Source organism: Gallinula chloropus (assembly GCF_964237585.1).
Source record: "Gallinula chloropus genome assembly, chromosome: 7".
In the NCBI taxonomy this organism is placed as follows: domain Eukaryota; kingdom Metazoa; phylum Chordata; class Aves; order Gruiformes; family Rallidae; genus Gallinula; species Gallinula chloropus.
Genome location: NC_140092.1, coordinates 17,811,274 through 17,828,657, shown reverse-complemented (window position 1 = coordinate 17,828,657; position 17,384 = coordinate 17,811,274). Strand labels below are relative to the sequence as shown.

General features: G+C 38.6%; 1 protein-coding gene across 3 annotated transcripts in view; it reads right to left on the bottom strand.

The window, feature by feature from the left end:
• Positions 1-399: 399 nt before the first annotated feature.
• Positions 400-17,384, bottom strand: part of FIP1L1 (factor interacting with PAPOLA and CPSF1) — a 43,057-nt gene continuing 26,072 nt past the window's right edge. For 2 of the 3 annotated variants that reach the window (XM_084266979.1, XM_084266981.1), the window contains 6 exons: positions 15,588-15,614; positions 15,005-15,059; positions 12,668-12,723; positions 7,244-7,463; positions 1,382-1,519; positions 400-675 (listed from right to left, as the gene is read on the bottom strand). In XM_084266979.1, the coding sequence (XP_084123105.1) occupies positions 528-675; positions 1,382-1,519; positions 7,244-7,463; positions 12,668-12,723; positions 15,005-15,059; positions 15,588-15,614 (644 nt within the window). In that variant the 3' untranslated portion in view covers positions 400-527. The remainder of the gene's footprint in view (positions 676-1,381; positions 1,520-7,243; positions 7,464-12,667; positions 12,724-15,004; positions 15,060-15,587; positions 15,615-17,384) is intronic. The other variant, XM_084266980.1, reaches the window with a different exon arrangement.

Sequence of the window (17,384 nt, the reverse complement as noted above, 5' to 3'; positions counted from 1 at the left end):
AGAACAATCAACACCTTTGCCAGTTTTATTAAGTTTTTTTTCATTTCACTTTAGTATAAAGTTCTGGAAGAGTCTGGAATTCCTGCCTGTCCCTGTAGTAAAGGATGACCTTTTCAAATACAAGCTCCAAAAGCTATACTAAACTCACACTGTTCCAGAAGTCAGTATATAATAAAGTGAATGCATGCTCGTTCCAAGGTCAGTAGCAGAATGACCTTCTCACTGGCTTATGAAAAAAAGAGAAAATTTAATATGAAGAATTTAAGCCCTGTGTTTATTGTGAGAACATAAGCCTCTAGCTCTAAGAAGTTTTCTCACTGTTTCTTTAAAGACAAAGTCAGTCCAGGAATATTAACATGAAAAAATCATTCCTTTATTTTCAAAAAAAAACCAAAGTCACCTTTGATTTCAAACTAACAGAACAAGATTTAAGAGCAAATTACTTTAATACCCAGAAAAATAACAAGATTTATAGTAATCTATTTCTGGCACTAATATATATGCAAGTATGCAAAAACCACACAAGCCTATTCCACGGAGGCAGCTTCAGTGTTTTCCTGTTCAGAAGCAGGTTCACCACTGGCTTCTTTTCCTTCTTTGCTTCTCTTGGATTTTTTGTGTTTGTGCCTTCTATGGCTGTCCCCTTCTTCACTGTCATGACGACGTCTGCTGTTACTATGTAATGAGAGAGGGAAAAAATATATACCTCAATTGCAGGATACTTCAGGCCCTCTTTAAATACAGAGTACCAAAAAAACAGCCTTTGTTTGGATTTGAATACTGGCACTTGGTCCAATCTATATAGTACATGGATGTGTCCACCAAATGGAATTTTTCATGGAATGATGCATGGACCCATCCATCCTGTACTTTCAGTTTGCAACCCATATTCTAATGGCAGTACTTCTAATAACTTCATGTCTCTACTGGCATCCCGTAATAGTTTAACATTTTTATTGACCCCTTTCCCAGAATTTAAGCTTTATTTTTAACTTAAAAAGGATCAAGTTGAACAATTGCTATCAGGTGTCCATGAGGGTTATTTTACTTACTAAGAACCACTGCTGAATTCTCACATTAATGATGGTGAATATCAGCTTCACTCCACCTCTTTCTGACCCACCACTTGGACCCTTCTTTCCCCAAACTCATAATTATGACTTCCATTCACTAGCTAAGACTATGACATACATCATTCAATATGATGTCACGTGGGGCCAACATTTTTTGTCTGTCCACGTTACATGGCAGACTTGTTCCCAGTAGTACATCTACATGTTTACAGTCTTTCCACAAAACTCCAGTTTGTTTGGGGTTCTTTTATAAGTTTATTTTTTTTAAAACTGGTCAAGTCTTTCGTATCCAATTAAAAACCTCAAACCTTCGAGATGACTTGTGTCTGGTCTCTTCTTTCTCTCTGTGCCTCCTGTCTCTGTGTCGGTCTTCTTTCTCTCTGCTTGTTCTGTGGCGGTCATAGCCTCTTTCTGCATAGTCTCTGTATCTGTATCGTTCTTCATCACTGATCAGAGAAAGAGGATGCTTTCAGGACAGGAACACCAAGCAGTACACATGTTTAAAAAAGGAATTCTTACACCCTCTCAAAAGAAAGGACAGAAACATCTTCAGTGTTGCTACTGGGTTTCTAAACACGATCCACAACATACACTGAAAGGACATTAAAGATCATCGCCTCACACGCCAGACTTGTGTGGTTAATGCAGTCTTGAAAGGGGATTGTTCAAGAAGAATGGAAGGAATAAAGACGACAGCAGTGTCACATTAATTTTAAACAGGAGTTATCATGCAGTTAGCCTAAACCTGTACCTAACTGTGAATGCAGTACAACCCTACACCAACCCTAGCAATGTTTTCAGCTCGGTGTATGTAAAGTTCAACACTTAAAAGCACACTTCCCCCCCCCCCCATCAATTGTCTACCAAGAAAATCCTACCAAGAAAATCCTACCAGTATCATTTAACAAGACTTCACTACAAAGGAACCGCCTGTTAACTACTTACATATCATACGCAGCCTTTGTAACCATCCTTACAAAGATCCCTACCAAGTCCTAAAGAAAGGTACAATGTAATCAAGATTTCTGAAGCAGTATTTAAAACAGGTAACAATTTATATACTATTAAGCTGACAAAAGCCAAGTGTTTCAGGCTTTCTGGGGAAAGAAAGTGTATTCCTGAGGACCATGACACCAGTAGAACAGGTCAGACCAATCACACAGGAACAGCTTAAGCCTAGGGAGGCTTCTCATGTCCTGGAGCAGTAAGAACTTATATCAACACAATTTTTGTCTACAACACACTTATAACTTGGATCCTGTGGCCATTTCCCAAGTGAAGATGTTACACTAGTGATTACTACAGCTATGCTTGAAAATTCAGAAGAAGAGGGAAAGCCTGAAGCAATTGCACTAGTGTTCCTATAAAACTCTGTACAATTATATCATGAAACAAATTTTAAAAATTAGCACTTTAAGACACTGTAGAGAAGCATCAAATGCAATGCAGAAAGTCTTGTTTTTCTAAGGGCCATTAAACATACTCACATGTCAAAAATCAGGAAAGCTACAGCTATCACTGAAGAGCTCAAAGTTGTGATTTGTCACTAATATGACTGCCTTGCTTATGCCCTGTATTGTTATGAAACATTATAAACGTTACACAAGATTGTATAATGCACTTATAACTACAGAGCTGAGAATAAGATGATCAAACCCAGCAAAGTACGTTTGTGACAGATGACAGAAAGCCTGAGGTTGGGAATCATGACTGGAGGACATCTGGTCCAACCCCTGCTCAAGCAGGGCCACCAGGCCACGTCCAGTTAATTTTCGGCTATCTCCGAGGATGAAGACTCCATAACCTCTCTGGCCAACCAGTGCCAGGACTCAGTCACCCACACAGGCATCACGTCACTACCACTTCTCTTATCTCCCTCTTAAAAGGAAAACAAAACTCAACAGCATTAAAGTATTTTTTTAAAAAGACTGTTAAATCTAACATGTCTCTCCCACAAGCAAACCCTACAACAGAGACAAGCCAATGGATAAATAATGAAGGAAGTACAGCCATGGAAGATGAATTCTGATCATACTACTCCACAGCCAGCTTAAGCCACCCTAGGTTATACTCTGGGATTTGAAAATAACTTCACTTGCTCCACTGAGATGTCCAGAACCCAGACAGGCAAACTAAAGCAGCTGGGCTGAGGGAAAGGGAGAAAATAAATTCCAAATCTTACAATGCTGAAACCTCCAGTCCTATGCCTTCAACTTGTTTCTGTTTGTATAGATCATTTACGACTGCTTTGCCCTCTAAGTTTCTACTCTACCATGAGAAGGAGGGAAGGGGAGACTTTTATAATCCAAGTCCCTTTCTACTGAGCATTTCTTCTCATGAGAAACTAACCCAAGGCTTCAGGGAAAGGGATGAAAACAACAATTAGAAAAGCTCGCTTATCAAATGTCACTGAATTAAGAAGGTTGATATCAATTGCTAGTTTCTATGATGAGTCATCCCAAAGAGAAGGCAAGTCCAGCTTACACAGCAGTTAGTTCTGAGTTCAGAATGACAGTCTTCATTTGATCTGTGTTTGATGTGTATCTTAACTTGGTGTGTAACAAAGCAGCACCATAAAAGACAGCATGTGCCTGCTGAAGTCTAGTTATAAAGCTCAGTTTTAGAATCTTTTTTAAAAAAGTATAATGTTAAGAAATAAAATTAAAATTAGGTTCTAAAATTTACCAAATATAGCCAAAGTCTGATTTGAATAACAAATGAAAATTTTTGCTGGACATGGGATTCCTGTACTAACACACCTTTAAAGTGCCACTAGTCATCATCAACTTTAGGAGCCTTACATTTCTGCAGGCTTGCAGGGACAGAAAAAGGTAGAACCAATTCAATTGTAGTTTACTCCCAATATCCAAAATTACTTACATTTTGATCATCAGGATGTAATGTAAAAAAAAAAAATTGAATATCTAACACTGCATTCTGATAAGCTTGTCAGAAGATATTGTATGATTACTTGTAGATGGTTTCATAGCTGAAATCTAAACCCTTTAATGTTAAACGACAATCTGCATTTGCTCTGTTACACGATTATTTTAAAACGCTCTAGAAAAGGTTAAAAATATTATTGACACTCCTTTTTAAATGTTATTTTGGCAAACTACTAAGGAACCATGACAGCTTGTAAGTGTGTCTGAAAATAAACAAACTTTCTATAAGTAAAGCAAATAATCAGTTTGCCAAGTCAATGTTCGGAGATTTCAGGAATGGGAAAAAATGCCATTTACCCAGGCTTACACCAGTATAAGACCAGATACAAAATGTCCAGGTACAGCCTTGAGACCAACTTAAACCTTTGACTGTGCAAGACAACCTATAGTTACCTTTGCCCTTCTGGGAATTAAGCCCTAAACCAAGTCCAACCCATGAGGTCTTTGCCCTCTGCACCTTTGGTTCCTTTTTTCAAAACACACTACAGGTTATTAACTTCAGTAATCAGGAGATCTCACTTGGGTATAGCTGTCTCACTTCTGATAGTGTATTCAAAAACTTTCCCGTGTACTCAAAACCCCGCAACAAAGAATGACAGAAGGATTTAGACTGGATGGGATTTAGTGGAGATCACTGGGGCTAACCCCTTCTCAATACAGGGCCAACACACACGTCAAGTCAGGTTGTTTTAGTTAAGTTTTGGCTATGTCCAAGTCTGGAGATTCTACAACCTCTCCCTACAATCTGACTTACCACCTGATTACACTTTTGGTGACTATTTCCTTACCCTGACATACCTAATTGCAATTTCCCTTGCTGTCTAACTACTGCCTCATGTCCTTTCTCTGTGCACCCTGATAGAAGAGCCTCACCTCATCTTCTCTATAACTACTCATCAGGTAGTCAAAAATAGTCTTTAAGGACTCTTCTCATCCTTCTCCTTTCATGCTACACAAACTCCATCCCCTTAGCCCTGCCAACCACCTTGTCAGACCTCTACCAGACTCTACAGACTGTCAACGCCTTCTTTTTCAAACCGAGGGTCCCAAAACTGGGCCCAGTACTTTGCACGTTGGATCAAATGCCAAGTAAGAGGGGAATGAAGGCATTCTCCACTTGAGGGCTATACTCTAATGCAGCTCACTGCATGCTGACCTTTATCTCACATTGAGAGCCAAGTCACACTCAATTTGCTGTCCACCAGGACACCAAGTCCTTTCCTGTAAAGCTGCTTTCTAGCCAGACAGACCCTCATCTGTTCTGCTGCATGGGGTTATTGAGTTCCAGGACCTCAGCAATACAGTTGTTGGGTTTTGGTTTATAAATCGCTGAGGAAGAACCACAAAATTGTAAGGTATCAATCAAATTCCAAAGTTTACATTTTTAGTGGTAACTAATTGACTTGAAACTATCAAAACTAACAAACAACAACAAAAAGAAACCGCAGAAGGAACAATGGGCCAAAAAGAACAGCATCTTCTCAAGGGGGAAGAGTGAGACACATTGTAAAAATGTACAATTTCATCTGGGGATAGCAAGGGAAAAGTAGAACAATGTAAAGACAGCTGAAAGTTCATTTTTAAACCATATTTTCATTGAACTATTGGAATAAAAGTAATTCCCCTTTTCTTACAGTTTTAAGAACTACTGTAGCACAAATGGAGGCTGTTTATCTGGAAAAGAGCTACCAAAAACACTGAAAGCACTAATTTCTGATGAGTAAAAAGCTTACTCCAAATCCCACCATGATACTGATTGAACCAAGTTTAAACAAAGGGTGTTTAAATAAAAGTAATGCATCTGTGCAGTCTCTAAACCAGTTCACATTCTCCTCCTAATAGCTCATTTCATTTTATTTTCTTAAACACACAGCAATGAGAATAAACCTTCTTAAAAAACATTAAGTCTGCATGTTCAGTCTTAAGCCTCTCCCACCTTCTCTGCGACTCACAAACCAACATGCACTAGTTAAGGGCCTCCCGTTTTCTTACACAGCCATGTGGCAACAGCTTTGCTACAGATGGTGGATAATTTAGTCACATAAAAAAGTTGAGGCCTGCTCTTCCCCCCTCCTTTACAGATAACTCTGGCAGCAGCACAGAGATTTCTCGAGGCCTGGAAGCTATTAAGGTTCATTTCAAGCACCCTTGAATGACCAGGCTTCTTTCTGGCCTTCAATCAAGCTGTCGGAGAAACAGATGTTTAGATTTGTCTTGAGTTCTCAGAAACTGACCCTGGAACACAGCACACGCACATGGGAGAGGATATCCAGCATACATAGAAAATCCCCTATCTTGCACCCAGTTTGGGTCTTCAGATAACAATCAGCATGCAAAAAATGTCACTGCTCAACTGAGCTAAGGTTGGCTCCAAGTGCTGTCATTCCCCACAGCGTAAAACCACTGGTCAAACCACTGTGTCTAACAGCTAAGGTGTATATTCTGCAAAAATTGAAACTTAAAAAAAAAAGGCTGAAAAAAAAAATGTCAGGACATTTACCCCAAAATACTGAGCAAATAACGAGCAAAATAAATTTAGATAAATGTGGCAAGCCAATGGACCTCTGCTCTACGGAGTGATGGTGAGCTCAGCATTAAACACTTTGTACTTGTGCACATGAACCACAGAACAGTTGCAGCTTTTTTCTTCCCTTTTTTTTTTTTTTTTCAAAAAAAGCAATTAGAGTTGAAAGCTGAATACAGATATCTGCCATTATTTTCATCGTCTGGCTGAAAATGAAAAAAAAGTTCTTGACCCTGAAACAGTAATTTTAAAAAAAAGATTGGCCAGATCATTATCCAGCCAGTGCTAATGACCAAACTAACCATTTTAGCAGCTAATAACATCATTAATTAAGGCCAAATGTTACACCACATTACTCTTAGCACTGAATTGGCAACTAAAATTAACTTAGTACTTCTATAGCTTTTCCTAGAACTACTAATGGAAGAGAGACCTAGATACGTCACTCATACACTGGGCTTAAATCACACTTTAACCTGTAAAACACAATCCAGTTTGGATGTATACTGTTGTTTTTACACTTCTGGTTTGCATTCAGAAATTTAGCTATAGTTTCCAAGAGTAAAGGGGGAGAGGGAGGAAGCCACACCCGCTAGCTCTTTGGAATATATAGCTAAACACTACATTTCTATGTTGAAGTACACCAACACAGACACAGGGTTTTGAGCAGAGTTACAGCATGCTGAAGACATTTCACTAACCTGTTGAACACAGTTGGAGTTGGACTGTGATCTCGGTCCCTTTCCCTGTCTCTGGTACGGTCTCGATCTCTGTCTCGGTCCCGGTCCCGATCCCGATCTCGGGATCGCTCTCTCTCACGTTCCCTATCCTTCTCTCGTCGTGAATAGTAATCCCACTGTTTGCTGGTGTCCATAAGACTAGACCATGCGGGAGCAGAACCTGCAAGGTGCGGAAAGGTGACTAAAGAAAAAGACGCAGGTATTAGAAAGAACAAAATCAGCCACCATCAGAAAACTGTAATACTATTCAATGAGAACACACATTCGTCAGCCTCCACTAAGGACATTTTCAATCTTTCCCTTTCACACAAAAGCTGACTCTGGCCAAGGCTTTTGGCACTCATTTCACTGCTCGGTAGAAGATGTACAGAACTAGGATATAGACCAGAAAAGCTCTAAATCTTTTTGAGAATAATAATAAAAAATATCTATTGTGCAAAGATTTGCTAAAAGAACCTGACTTTACGTGGTCAAAGGGCTTTTCTTCAGGGGAACAACAAACCAAAACCAACCAGAAAATAAAACTGCCTTTGAAACTCAGTGACTCTGAAAGTTCAGTTCAGAAAAAAAAGGAAAAAAAGGAGGCTTCCAAATTTATATTTAGATGCTACTATTTTTTATGTTTTTGTCCTTTAAAATCATTGTATTTAAAAAATAATTCTAGTTACGAAGTTCTCATTCAGGAATTAATATTCTGTACTGTGCTTTGCTATGCTTTTCTGATTACAGATGTAACAGCAGCTTTAAAAATAAATTCCATAAATTAATTCTGGGGAGAAGAAATAACGTTCCTACTTATGATTTGCAAGATACCTTTTCAAATGAATACTCAGCATACCTACTATTGCCAATAAATATAAGTTTCAGAAAATTAAGCATATTATCTTAAAGATTATATGCTTAAGAATTTAGGAAGGAAGTCACAATAACCATCTCACAAATATTTCAGGGAGCCAGCAATGGGAAGAGATATGGGATGTGCTTTCCCATTGCTTTCTACTCCGATGCAATAAATAAATACTACTACTAAATACTACTAAATACTACTCTTCATGGCCCGATGGTTCTACCCTCCCTTTCCAGAAGCCCGTGGATGCATCCTGTTGATGGACAAGGGCTGGGAGGATGTAACTGGAAACAGCACTCTCTGGTGGACTTACAGCACAGAGGACTTCCCACTTTCTGCTTATCTGCTTTGCTAGCCAATGACAACATAGCCTTCAATAAATCGTTTGTTTTGAGTTCCACTTCATAATCTATAATATGAGAACAATATTCACTTGACTCCATGGTTTCACAAAGAGATGTTAATAGTATAATGAACATAAATATTCACTGAACGATGTAAAGTGTGTTACTGATGCTACGTTTAATACTGTCGAACTCTAAAACCAGTGGCTTCGCCCGACAGCTACGCTCAGGCTGCCTTGCCTGCAGCATCGGGGGTATGCCTGCCCCACAAAGCTTTGGCAGAAGCTTAAGACTGCAGTTTGCCAAGCATCCAAAGGAGGAATACAAAAGACCTTTTGAGCAGGCAGTGGAGCAGGAAAAAACACTTCATTGTTAAAACACATTTGCAAGGAAAAGCATTATAATTTTTTTAAAAGCATTTATACGAGGTTTTGCCTCTAATAAAATGCTTGACACTGTTTCACTTCAGGGCTACAGAGAAAACGAGGAGTTAACAGAAAAAAAATACCCTAATACAATAGTATGTTGTTCATTATAGTGCCAAAACCTGAAATTCTTCTAAGGAAAGCAGCCAGAAATAGCAAAAAACCAGCTGGACTTTAAAGACTGCAAATTTCCTTGCCTTGCCACTATGTCAACAACATACGTATGGTCTACGAGACTTGAATAGACTACTCTGATCTAAAGTGTAAACTTAAGTTTAACTTTAAATGTATACTATGAAACAATTATTCTTACTGATGGTAGTATAAACTTTGATGATAAATTTTGGTTACTCCCTCACATCTGCAGTAATTCTCAGACAGAAGTATGTCATTTCCACCCCAATAGCCCCAGATAAAGCAGTTACTTGATACTCTGTGCATTTTTATATCTCAATTTTCACCAGTGATTATTCACAACACACAAGCAGCTTGATTTACACTGTGGATTTGTGTTCTGTCACTTTCAGTATTTCTACATGGATTATTTTAATACTGTCTACAAAAAGAAAGACACTTTCAAAGTTTAACTCTAGATTTTATTCTTAAAACAGGAGGAGAGGGAACTGTGAACAGTCATTGGTTTGGGGGACTTAAATCCTGTTCTGGAAACAGTTAAAAAATTTAAAGCTGCATAGTGTCACAGTATGAGGCAAACTATTAATACATCTTCTTTGTGCTTCAAAACACACTGACTCTCAAACTGTTCCTGTAGTGCCCAATTTCTTGCAAGTTTGTAAGATATAAAGAACATTTAGAGCACAGAACAGAGAAATGCTTGAGGAAAAAGCAAACAAGCATATAATCCAAGTCGCTTCATTGGCAGAACAAACACAATGCCATGTGCTGGCAACTCAAAATTCAAAGATCTGGTGGCAAAGGTAGTACTGAACTGTACAAGGATTTAAGAACACATTTAAGAAACTGCATTGGTGCAGAAGAGCACAAAGAAAAAACAGATATCCTGTAAGGCACAAGTTAAGAATATTATTTTACTAGGCAACCTTCCTAATGGGCTGGCAGAGGGAAACATGTCTGACCACTTGTTAAAAGACACCAAGGCATGAGATTAGCAATTTAATAGGCTGAAGAAAGGCTAGAGTCCTAATCAAGATTGGTATTTTTTGCAATGCGTCCCATATGCTCATCTGCCTCTGCAATTTCAACAAAGCCATGAAACACATAGACTGGCAAAGACAGCACCAAACCACTGTTATCTCCAAAGCAACTATTACATGGACTTAGTGCTCCTTAATTAAAATTACCATCTGTATCCTGCTGTGCAACTGAGCCCTCAATTTACCTGAGTTTTGTTATGCAGGGAGAGCGCTGGCAAAATGCTGGCCAGCGGTCACATTGCAAGACAGACCCTGTGCGAGTAAGATGCTGGCCAGGAAAACGGCTTTTACTAAGAGATGAACAACAGTGATAAAATGCCACTGAGCCTCCACAGATCAAAAAAAATATCCATAGGACAGGCTCAGCTTAGAGTCAGTTTGCTTTGTGCAGCAAATACGAAAGCTTTTGCCACAGATATATTGGCACAATGGGAGCAGACTGGGAAGATGGGGGCAGACTGTGCTCCTTGGTCTCCCTAACCATAGAAAGCCAACCATGATTTTATAACCCTGGTGAAGGAGTTCCCATTCAATGCTGGCATGACTGCGATGACAATCATCTTTTGTATACTGGTACTGCAACAACATAAACATGTCATCACCTTTGAAGGTCAACATAAAACTTGGAAATATTGCTGTGTCCATGACAATAATTGACAGAATAGCAAATTTTAACAAAAGAGATTCCAAAGTGAAAAACATTTTAAACTGGAGACTAAATGTTAGATGCAATGGACATACTACTGACTGCAGGACTTCTTCCCTTATCACACTTTACATGGCTTAAATATTAAAGCTTCAGCAAAATAACCACTTGGGTATCTTAGTTGTCTGCCTCAGCTTTACCTTTTTGCTAAACCAGCAAATATTATTGCAAAAACAGTAGTCAGCATAAAGCAGCTGTTTGCCCACATCAAGAATTCTTGAAAATGTAACAAGTTTCCATGCATGAAAACAAACACTTCATAACTCAGGAGGATTCTTTCCACGTCAAAAAAGTGCCTCTTGTTACAGCCCAAAACTACTCAAACTTCAAGAAATTACAAGCCGTTCAAAAAGGTCATTTTTGTGTATCTTCTCTAAAGACTTAGGAACATTTGGGAGATAAGTAATACTCAGTGCAGATCAAATGTTCAGATAATGTATCCCCAGAACTGAATAGAACTTTTCTTACAATTTCTCCTCCCAGCAGCTTGGGTCCAAAGGAATAAAGAGCAAGGGAACAGAAAAAGCCAGCCAAAGGAAAAGGCACTAGGCATGGGGCCGGTGCCGAATGGCCCGAAGGCACAAGGCAGTGACTGGCAACATGCAAGGTCTGCAGCTGGGTCAGGGCAATCCTCAGTATCAGTACAGACTGGATGAGGAATAGATTGAGAGCAGCCCTGCAGAGAACAACTTGGGGATATTGGTGGACAAAAAATTAATTATCAGCTGGCAATGTGAGCTTGCAGCCCAGAAAGCCAACCACATCCTGGGCTGCACAAAAACAAGCATGCCCAGCAGGATGAGGGAGGCAATTCCCACCCTCTGTGGAATATTGCATCCAGCTCTGTGGTCCCCAATATGAGAAAGACACATTAGAGCAGTCCCAGAGGAGGCCCATGAAAATCATCAGAGCTGGAACATCTCTGCTAGGTTGTTCAGCATAGGAAAGGCTCTGGGGAGACCTTATTGTGGCCTCAAGACACTGAAAAGGCACTTTTCAGAAAGATGGAGAGAGATTACTTTACTAGAGCCTGTAGTAACAGGACAAGGGGCAACAGTTCTGAACTGAAAAGGGTAGGTTTAGTTTGGACTCGTTACAACAAGGGTTGTGAGACATTGAGACAGGTTGCCTAGAGAAGTTGTGGATGCCCCATCATTGGGAAGCTTTCAAGGCCAGATTAGATGGGATTTTGGGCAACCCAGTCTAATGAAAGATGTCCCTGCCCGTGGCAGATCGTCTTTAAAGTCCCTTCCAACCCAAACCAGTCTGTGATTCCTTTTATTTTTCTTCCAAATTGGGCTAGGTCAGGAAGAAGCTGACAGGATTGCTAGCATTCTTTTGGCTCAAGAAGCAGAGCTGTGCTAGGTAATAGTTCTAAACTCAGGGTAGGTTCTGTGGATGTCCATTTGATTGCACATAAAGAAAAACTGATTTGTGCAACAGGATAGCTGAAGATTACAATATCTTAGACAAATGGCTTCTCAAAGGAGAGGTACATCACTCTGGATTTCTCAATCATTGGTCTGGCTGGTTAGAATTCTGATATAATTCAACAATACTTGTTCTCCTGTTTCTAAATCCTACCAGTTCTTAAAAAATTCTCCCTGACTTGTGGTCCATATTACAGTGCATTATTTTGTAAAATCACAGTTCCACAAAAGCAGCATGGAAAGATGTCCAGCATACAAACATGTCAGCAAAACAATAGTATTTACCAACAGCTGTTAAATTTGACACAGCATGTATCTGTTTACAATGGCAGGAAATAAGCTTCCATAACAAATTACTGAAAGGACCCATTTAGACTCTTAGCTAATATCCTGATAAGTATATCCAACAGTCTGACACAGCACTAGTGGAAGTTTTCAAAGCCAGGGAGCTTACTCACCACTGCCGTATGAAAATGCACGAACAGAACGACCATCAAAGCCAGAAGAATGCCCACTGTTGAGAAGAAACAAAACATCCAGTTTTATCACAAAGCTACCTCAATCAATACATACATACTTCTAATATAATTCCTCTGAATTCTCACCACCATACAGACTGAAATCCACTTTTAACAAACACTCGAAGTTCTCCATTTTGACCATTACTAATTGGGAAAGCTCTCTATCAAATACATTTATTTTATGTTTTACTGCAGGAGGTGAAAATAGCATTCTCTTTTCTTAAAATTTAAAACTTTATTGGGTTTGTGTCACAAAGTTCTGGTAGCAGGGGCAGGTACAAGGGTGGCTTGTGTGAGAGGCTGCTAAAAGCTTCCCCCATGTCTGATAGAGCCACTGCTGGCTGGCTCAGAGATGGACCTGCTGCTGGCCAAGGCTGAGCTCATCAACAACAACTGTAGGACCTCTGGGATAACAAAGTTATGGAGGAAAAAAAAACACCATCAGGAGAGAGGAGTGGAAATATCTGAGAGGAATGACTCTGCAGATACCAAGGTCAGTGACGAAGGAGGGGCAGGAGGTGCTTCAGGAGCCCGAGCAGAGGTTCCCCTGCAGCCCATGGAGAATACCATGGTGAAGCAGGCTGTTCCCCTGCAGCCCATGGAGGCTGATGGTGAAGCAGGTATCCACCTGCAGCCTGTGGAGAACCACACTGATGGATGGATATGGTGGATGCCAGACGGAGACTGGGTGACCCCTCCATGGCAGTGTTCAAAGCCAGGTTGGATGGGGCTTTGGGCAGCCTGGTCTAGCAGAGGGTATCTCTACCAACAACAGAAGGGTTGGACTAGATGATATTTAAGGTCCTTTCCAACCCAAACCATTCTGTGATTCTGACTGTATTTTCAATTATTTTATTTTTTTTATTTCCAATGTTTCCCCTATTGTGTTTTTACAGAGATACTGAACTTAATCTCCAATTCCTTGAAAGTGTTTCATTTATGAATGAAGCCATTCTCATTTTTTTCTGTCAAAAAGTAGGTATGTGAGCATATCTAAGAACAGGTGGACTTTAAATGTGCAGCTCTATAAAGTAGTAAATTAGCTACACATTTTCTAGGCTGAATTCTTTCAGTGGTAGCCAACCACTGTAAAAAACAGGTTAAAAAGGACATAATTCACATATATATATAGCTCTTTCATGACTTTTAGCACTTCCAACTTAACTGAATGAATTATCTTTGCAGTATTTAACTTAAGTGTTATTTCTGTTCTTGAAGGCACTTGAACATTAATAAACTTTGGGTTAGGTTAGTTTAGAAACAAAACAAACCCAAATAATGAAATGCTAACGCAACATGTTAACATCTAGAAGTATGAGATTTAGTTCCTAAGGTCCACAATAAACTTGATTTTTTTCACATCATATTTCAGAAATTATCTAAATATTAACCAGAAATAAATGCAATGATTGCTGCTTAACAGTCAGAAGCAGCAGTCACTCACAGCAGCTCTCAATACAAAATAATAAATTTACTTTCATGCACATCAAATGCATCCAGTTAGGGCTTTTTCTGAATTAAATCAGATGAGGATTTTCTCAGAGATTTACCATCATCATCTGTAGCATATATGTTAGCAGAATTTTCAATTTCTAAACAACAGATGTGTGCACCTTCCTTCAGTGAAATCCAAAGGACTGGCAAGAGGTTTGCACCATCTTCTTAAGTGAGCTTTGTACATGACCTTGTTTTGGTCTCTAGCAAAACAATAATAATTTAAGGGCTGTGCTGGGCCAACCTTTTTTCTTCCTTCTTTTTATGCTTGTATCCATACGGACAGATATACATGTATATAAACAGGGTACTGAAAAAATTACTGTCAGGTCTATTAAAGCTGAACACTTAAACACAGTAGAAACAAATTTGGATTCTGTGGAATTCTGGTATTTCCTGTAGCTGATGGGAGCTTGAGTCAGTGACCAAACTGTTTATTTGCATTTAGAGAAAAGGATATGGTAGCCGATGACTATATGATTCATATAAATAAGCCTTCACACTATTAAAGAACACTTTAACAACTATTACCTTGACTTTGTTCTTAAGTCTTGGCACTGATTGTGTCATAACTCAGCTAATGGAAGTGGTCATGTAACCTACCCCAAAGAATATCCCAAAGATAGGAGACCAGTAACATTTCTGAAACAATACTGTAAAAACCTGAAACTGTCTTCCCACTCCCAGATAAAATCCATAAAACCCTGGGTAGTGTGATTTATTTCAGTTACAGAATACTGATTTATTGCTTTATAAGACTTCCAACAAACAGATAATCACCTGTCTATTGTGGGAATGAGGGAAGGTGGAGGACCGCCAGGTGGTGGTGGAAAACCTGTAACAAGAAATTAGGCGAGGAAGAAACAAAACCAAACAAATTCCACACATAAACACATAGAAGAACTAAGCTAAGCATAGAATGGCAACCAAATACCTCACTGTGTAAATGGGTTTTGATTTGTAAGACTGAGAACTACTTTCCAGCTTAACAAAGGCAGAGTATTAAACATATATTATCAGTGCTTCAAATCAAATACCTTATCATTCTTAAAACACCAATAATTTAGGAGCATAGGGAAATTCCTGAGTATCTAACAATATTTAATAAACAACAATCACAACTACTTTCTGCATAGCTGAGAAAAAAGGAAGGAAGCAGACAACTAAGAAACTGACTGACTGAGTTCACTAATCAACAGTATTTTCAGACTTCTTGCATGCCTAGCATTAAATAACTGAGCCTACATCTGTGCATGTAGTTCTGTATTTATGAACTTTTATGCATGTAACTACAATGAAGGTGCACATCTGTTAATTTTTCCTTTCTTAATCAAATGTGAAAAAAAAATCTAAGCAAGTTTACCTGGTGGTGGCACTGTTATTGGTATACCTAAAAAGACAACAAATAATGCATCAGTTACACTAATAGTTTATGCTTATTATTTTACAGATCCAAAAATCAGAGTGAACTATCACCACGTACATGATCAAGAAGAACAATAACTATTATGGTTTAACTTGCTTTCTGTGTCCTCAGATCAAGATCTCACATTAATGCCAACTGTTAAGGTATTATGCAAGCTTTGTAAAGTATTTTTGTTTAAATTCCTATTATTCAGGATCTTATTTAATTAGAGACAGAAATAATGAAGAATGGCTCTGGGTCTCAAGATTAGAATTTAATTCATAACCCTAAAATTTTTAGTATCCAGAAAGTAAAATCCCAGAGAATGTTATTTGCTTTATTTTATACTCCATGACTGGATGAAAGGAAATGCAATTGGCCTCTGACCTTTAATAGCTTTCTATAGGAAACAGTAGGTCCACATGGACAAATTATTCTAGCAACAGCAAGAGTTACAGGCTTTTCAGTCAATGCTTTGCCACACTGCAATCAATCATTCAGTTGCTACTTAGAGGGAAAAAAAAATTGTTAGGTACTCTATTTTCTTGTAAGTATCTGACAAAGGAGCATCCTTTAGTACGAACACATTCCAAAGCTGTTCTTACTTTCCTGGTTTTCAGACCTGGCCTGTCTGTTGGGAATCCAACTAAAAGCTAAGAGACTGTTCGCGACTAAATTAGTTGGCATCACAAAATACACTCTCAACATATAAACCTGTCTTATTTGATCACAAAAGGAGCGATTACAAGGCAAAAATCATTGTACCCTTTAAAGGACATTATCTTCTCTTACTTAAACTAGCTTTACCTCAATTGAACACACAAAAACCAGTTCCATGAAAATAATAAATTGGGCTAAAATGCTACAATCAGAAAACAAACTTCTTTACCAGGCATAAATCTCTTTCAGCTATGAGCAACTCTGCTTCCATTAAAAAATAAGTACTTTCAATCTAACAACTCACTGCAAGACACTGGGGGAAAGAGAACAGAAAACTTTGCCAAGTGCTTTCATCAGTTTTGCCATAACTGCATAAACATCCAGACAGAACAGCAGCCAGACCCACTTAAATTTAAGCCCATCTCATTCAAGTTCCAGACTTCTTCATTCAGAGAATATCCTAGATGTACTGGCCACTACATGATTCATTTTATGTATATATCATTAGTTCAACATTAGAACTGAAAGACTGTTGCATGGCAGCAGCATTTAACTACATCTACATACTACAGTGTCTAGAAATGCCAACTGCTTCCAAACTGCCTTGGCAGAAGGACAGCATGAATGAATATGCAAAGTGAGGAAAAGTAATCAATATCAATATTCACTAATCTCTGGTGGTTTGACTGACATGAATTCTTACCAGCACTAATCCTACAGGATTAAACAAATAGAGAGACAAAACTGAGGTTGCTGTCCAATCCTGAAGATTTGAAATCTAATTTCTCAGCCAAAATGTAAATGAGACAGTGAACCTCAAAAGCCAAACCTCTAACTGCATAAGCTGTTTTCTCTTCATCAGCACACACACTTTCCAACCTCCACTATCACCCTTAAGAAAACTGAAAAACACACCATAAAAAGTTTGACAGCATAACATTTAAAAAAACAAACACATTTAATGAAGTTTTCTGAAAGAAAAGGAAAATTGAGACCTTAAAATGTTGCATAGCGTAAGTATTTTCTATTAACCTTTTTTGGTTAATTGTCCATCTTCACAAGATTACAACATAGAAAATAAATATATTAAAAACA